Source organism: Glycine max, chromosome 9 (assembly GCF_000004515.6).
Source record: "Glycine max cultivar Williams 82 chromosome 9, Glycine_max_v4.0, whole genome shotgun sequence".
In the NCBI taxonomy this organism is placed as follows: domain Eukaryota; kingdom Viridiplantae; phylum Streptophyta; class Magnoliopsida; order Fabales; family Fabaceae; genus Glycine; species Glycine max.
The window spans coordinates 35,948,902-35,955,152 of NC_038245.2; the positions used below are offsets into that span (position 1 = coordinate 35,948,902).

A 6,251-nucleotide genomic window follows, 5' to 3' on the forward strand; every position below is an offset into this window, starting at 1 on the left:
TTAACCAATTGGCATCAGGACATTAATATTGTATTTATAATCATAAAGGAAAAATTCTATAATTCAATAAACATTCAAAAATAAACCTCAATTTAACCCTTTAAGGATCTCTACACATGTTCATTCTAATCCCAATTGCGATAAACACATCTCTTACCTCTAAGCGGGCTCACATGTGCATTGTGACAACAATAGCAACATCTCTAACGGTTTCCTGAGATTCCTCAAATTTTTCCTCCGATTGCTCTGATAGGGTTCCTAAACATCAGAGAGAAAAAGGAATTGAGGCCTCCATTTTGTACTGCTTCGTGCAATTTTGTTTTCTCTCTCCATAAATATTATCTCGCAAATCCCAATAGTGAAGGTATGTGAAAACGAGTTAGGTTTTTTTGAGCATTCGGAGGTGCAGGCCCTAGAATCATAATGACTCTAGATCTTTTGAGTGATTCTTCACAAACTTGGGTTTATGTTCAATTGTCAAGGCTGAACGTTGGGGATTGTTTTAGGGCCTCAACTCTCAAATTAGTCAAGGATATGATTAGAAATAAAATGAAAATGAAAAGAAAACCGATAGTAGAGATGAATTCTCAAACTGTTATTTTCCTTAGTTAAGGGAACAATTCCAAGCTTCCAGCTACTCATCATTACTACAATATTTTCTTGGTTTTAGGTCAAAACTACAATCTTATTAAAGACATTAAGAACCTACACAGTACTAGGCCATGTAATACAGGAAGCCAACAAACAGTCTCTCACCAAATTGAGCCACATAGGATCCTTTGAGGGCCTGGATCAACAATGTATGAACAAGGAACCTAAATAAGCAAGAGTTAAACTTAGTCAAAAACAATTTATAATAAGGAGTATGCCTATACCAAGAAATGTTCAAGTTAATATTCGGTAGGTCAAATTAAGAAAATGACATGCCATCACTAGTAAATCATTTTATAATTCAACTTGACTTAGCAGCCATAGAACTACACCAAGTATGCAAGGAAAAACTAGAAGCAAGAAAGTGGGGTGTTATAAAGGAAGTCCCTAGCAAATTTATGCCAAACACATGCTCAAGTTTCAACATAATTTGCAACATCTAATTAAGAGTGCTTTGCTTGTAGTGATTTCTATCTCTAAAGCTACAAAGAACAAGCGCGAGTGAATCAAAACACAAGTTTCAGACATATGTTCACTTAATCAGTTAATTGTAGTGTTGTCAATGCCTGCCACTAGTCTTCATATATTTTGGAGTGACAATTACTGGCTTTCTCATCTAAACAAATATCTCCTTAGGCTTTATCTTATCCACTAAATGCATAAAAAGTAAAAGTTGCCAAGATTATTGCCTTGCACAGATTATACGTAACATATACAAAAAATATATGTGAAGTTTCTGGAAGATACATAACAGCATGCAAACAATATAGGAATAACAGGGGAGAAGGAATTGAAAACAATAACACACGAGAAAGGCAGAAAGCTATCTGTTAGGAGCCAAAATAGGAACGGTAAAACTCAAGTAATGTTGATACTGAATTGGAACAATATCAGAGGTATAAACCTCTTTTACAATGTTGCAATCCAAGAAAATATAAAAAGAAAAATAGGGTAATGGCTTATAGCTGGAGACTAGCTCCTTACAAGATGAAAGATAGAAAACAAACAATAACAGAAATTAGAGAACCCCTTTCCTGAGGCAGAACTTCACTCAGTCTAGCCAATATTGATATTTGATACTAATTTTTTGATACCCCTTTTTCGATTACCACAACTACACCCATTAGATAACCTTCTCTCTCCTCCCTCTCTCCCCTTGCCACCTGTCATTTTCTGTTATATTCTCTCTCCTTCAACCACATTAGCATGTTCCACTCCTCACTTCTTCCTCTATGGGTCTAATTTCTCTTCCCTGCCACTACCACACTCATTCATGATTGGCCTGTGACTATCCTATTATAGGTGTTACAAGCATTGAATTTTATGTTGCAAACTTACAATCTGAGAACTCAGAAAGACCGAACTTTAGCCAGCAATGCAGAGGTACTATACATGCTTAAGGCTTTTCAAAAATGCATTTTGAGCTCTTCCTATTTTGAAATTACCAAAATGCTTTTCAAAAAGATTGTATCTAGATCTACCATGAAACTAATTCTATGAAATTTCAGATGTGAAATTGAATGACAATATAACAGCTAAATCTTAGCCTTAAGTGAAAAGAAGGATTCGATCCAATTTCATGATTGAAAGTTTCACAGTCATAATGCAACATACAACACTAGCAAACAAAACCACTTCAGATTCTTCAGTCTAGTATGTGTCCTTTTTTCTTCGGTAGTTTTGTTCTTTAAGGATGATCCAGACTGTTGTAATACATACCATGCAAAAACTTCAAAGACAACATAAACTGATTGCCACTAAAAGATATTTGTTGTCATTTCAAAAGAACTCAAATAAAAACTAGTTTTCTGTTGCAGTCTCAATTCAGTTGTAAACAGAATATTTTACTCATCAGCATTCTCCAACAAAAAAATAATAAATTTTTTGTCTCAGACACATTGCTCCCCATAGTGTAGTTTCATAAAAAAAAAAAAAAACAATGATGACATGGATGGAAGAGAGTCTCACTGTATCATGGAAAAAACAGAAGCATAAAATAAGTAAAACTGAATAATATGGAAAAAACTCTACCTGAAGATTTAATCAATTCTACGTTGTGGAGAGTTTTGAAGTAGGTACTCCACTGCTCTCTTTAGTTGCTCAAAAGATATATCTGCAGATGGTTGGTTCGCCAAAATCAATGACTTCAATTGAACAAAGCAGGGAGGCTGAGTACTCACCGAAACAGGATTTGATATATCCTACACAATTAGAGTGAATAGGAGGCATATTATAATTGACATTCTTAATTGCAAGATTGAGTATCGGCTAAAAATTTGACACAAGAACACCCATCTTATGAGCATTATGAAAAAAATAAAAGATGTAAAGAGGAGAAAGCATAGTAACTAACCCGTAGTATTGTCAGAAGGGTACCCGAATAGAGCCTCAGTATCTTTACATTGGTGAGAACTTGCAGCCAGCTTATGATGAGTAAGTCTGTATTCGGAAAAAGTGTATAACCAAGGGTGTCAATGGTTACTTCTTCAAGGAAAGAAAGATTGCATGCGGAGGAGATTGTGTGATTATTATGACCCGTGACTGTGAGAGAACTAAGGTTTGGAGTAGAAAGCGCAATTTTGTAAGCTCCTCCTTCAAAGCTACCACTTATGGTCAAACTAGAGAGGCTAGAATTTGATATAGAGAGGAATTTTGCATCTTTATGCAACGAACAACCATCAAGTATCAAAGTATTCAGCACATTACAGGTAGAAAACGGCTCAGCATAGTCATTGTCCCTTGCAGTAAAAGAGACAGCCTCAACTTGCAAGCTTTTTAATGCTGGCATGTTCAGAGATCCTGGAAGTGCTACAATCGAGGTGTCAAAAGAATTAAATGAAAGCTTCAGAAATGTCAAGGACTCACAGGAAAAGATGTAGGGGCGAAACTCGAAACTCTGTCTGAAGCTTAAATTTAGAGATACTGTAAACTGCTGAACATTGTGCAGCACAGCATATTTCATCAGCCTATTGAAGAGCTTGGGCTCTGCCATACCGCGACGCGTGAATTCAAGATTGAGCAGGGAAACTGAACCATCTCGGCCAGACAGAACGCGAGACACAAATTTGTTGAATTTGACAACATTGTTAAAGAGGGTTGTATTGAATCCAAGATAAGTTAGACGCTTCCAAAGGTCCTTCCATCTTTTAGACAAGACACAAGTTTGTACAGCATATTTTGTGTCCATAAATTCCATTATGTGGAGCACAACACAGTCAGGCAACTCACTCAGCCTGTCCCTTTCCTCTTCTCTGTCACTTCTGCTTCGCTTCTGTTGTCTCTTATCTGTCGTCATCTTCAACATTCCCTCAGTTTCTTTTCCTTCCATTGATACCTGACCAAAGAAACGTTTGACAAATATTTCACATACTATAGATTAAGATCATAGCAGATATTCATAACCTCTGAAATATTCCATTTTTTAAGGTTTAAATGTTTAATTACAGTTTGGTTCTTTAAATTTTAATCTGAGATTTTGGTTCCTTATATTTTGTTGTCTTTTTTTTTTTAAGTTGGTGTTTTTTAACTTTGGTTTCTGTAAATTTGTGTGTTTTTAATTTTGATTTATGTAAGTTTTTTTTTTGTTCATTTTTAGCTATGTATGTAAGTTTGTGCTTTTTTCAATTTTAATCCTTTAAGATTTTAATATTTCTTCTTTTTTTAGTCTTTGTAAGTTCACACTAAAATTGAAAAAAAAAAATCAAACTTAGAGGGACCAAATTGAAAAATTACAAACTTATATGAACTAAAAATGAACAAAACAAATTCCATGCACAAAAACTGAAAAAAAAAATGTAAACTTATGGGAACTAAAAATAAATAAAAAAACTTAGAGACACTAAAATTAAAAAAAAAATGTGACCTTATGAGGACAAAACCACATTTAAACCTATTTTTCAACTGAATTACATTGTCTATTAATATTGACATCCTTTGTGTTTCTTTTGGGATCTTGTTACATTAATCTCGTTTAAATGAATTGGACATCACACTTTAACTTCAAATTTTTAATTTTACAATGGCCCCCCCCCCCCCCCCCCGTTTCAATTGTGATTCTCTTCCACATGGTAGTTTCCCCCTTGAGTGGAAGTCATTTTCAATTCAAGGGATTCTCATGTTCATGGATTCATTTTCGTCTTCTTCACTTGTTCAAGCCAATCACTAAGTCATATCATCGACTCTAATATCAATTGTTGGGAAATCTGAGGAGGTATTAGGGATATTTACACTAAAGGGCCATGAGTAACCATATAAATGAACTTGACACTACACTTTAACCTAAAACCTTAAGGTTCATACTTATGGGTCTTTTCTTCACATATATGATGCTCAACATTCTAATTCCTATACGATGTGAGACTTCACCTCACACTTGTACTTTAAGAATCTTCTCGTCAAGTGTGAGTTTCTTTCACATGGTAATTTTCCTCTCAAGTGGAAGAAATTTAAAATCCATAAGTAGTACCCAAAGGTAACCCATAGAGCTTGCTTAACCATGATTGCCCAGACTTGCCTAGTCATTGCTGCCAAAATGCTCTAGTACCCCAAAGAGAAAAATTAAAGAAAACTCACCCACAACAAAAATGTTAGCTACACATTGTGTATGCATCAGACTCAAACACAAAAACAAAAATAAGGAAAGAAAAAATACGTACCCACACCTGACGATTGTGATTCCTAAAATGAAGAACAACAAAAACCTTTGAATATAACTGAAAGGTACAAACATTAGGGGCAATCCAGAAAACTTAGCAACCAAAATTGTTCTTCAAATGAAGAAGATAAACAAACTTCTAATAATTAAGTTTTGTCAAAGGTAAAAATGAAAAAGAAAAAAGAAGAAGCTTACCCATCACACTACCTTTAGATTTGTTGAAGAAGATGGAAATCACAAAAGGAGGAAAAGAAGAGGGCATAAGAGTTGGTGACTAGATGTCGAGGATTTAAGGGATTTTCTAGAAAAGGAAAAGGAAAAATGACAGAAGAAAAATCATTCTTCTCACTATGACCGACAACGACAATAACTTGATAGTTAGGGTTTGGCCAAGGTGCTATTTTCTGGAATTTTTTTGGGGGAAATGAATAATAGAATGTGAGAAACGTTTTAATCGATTTACTTTTTCAAGCTGCAGCCCTAACAAGCCAAAAATCACATTAGAGTCGGTGACCAGAGGAGGTTTTTTGAGGTGTTGTCTGAAAGATTTTGAAAGAAGAGAGAAAAGAATAAACTAAATGCAGAAGAAAGAAAAAAACTGATCAAAACTAATAAAAAATGAGAACAAATAGGACAAACTTAGATATTTAGATGCTAGTTTAGGCAGCTTTTATAAGAAGTTGACATGTGTCCTTAGTGGAGCCATTTTAATCAAAGTAACTGATTGATTGACTGAATGAAGTAATTGATAATTAATGATAGGCGGCAAAGTTGGATCCATGTGTGAGCTAGACCTTTTTTACAAAATATTTTCTAGTTTATGAATAATACAAAACAAGGTTACAAATTGAGTTTGTTGTGTCACAATTAGAAAGGAAGTGGAATATATGAGATCCTACATAATTAGAGTGAATTGAGGAATGCAAAAATTGACATACAAACAAAA

At 34.5% G+C, this 6,251-nt stretch overlaps 1 protein-coding gene across 2 annotated transcripts; it reads right to left on the reverse strand.

Annotated features, from left to right (window-relative positions):
• Positions 1–550: 550 nt before the first annotated feature.
• On the reverse strand, positions 551–5,909 carry LOC102665379 (F-box/FBD/LRR-repeat protein At1g78750). 2 transcript variants are annotated; one of them, XM_006587264.4, is made up of 5 exons: positions 5,501–5,909; positions 5,307–5,363; positions 3,005–3,985; positions 2,683–2,852; positions 551–815 (listed from the first exon to the last, which is right to left on the reverse strand). In XM_006587264.4, the coding sequence occupies exons 3-4, from the start codon at positions 3,977–3,979 to the stop codon at positions 2,691–2,693; spliced, it is 1,137 nt and encodes a 378-aa protein (XP_006587327.1). In that variant the 5' UTR covers positions 3,980–3,985; positions 5,307–5,363; positions 5,501–5,909; the 3' UTR covers positions 551–815; positions 2,683–2,690. The 2 variants fall into 2 exon arrangements, with proteins under 2 accessions (XP_006587327.1, XP_014617641.1); XM_014762155.3 differs by having other exon boundaries at positions 5,307–5,909.
• Positions 5,910–6,251: the final 342 nt, after the last annotated feature.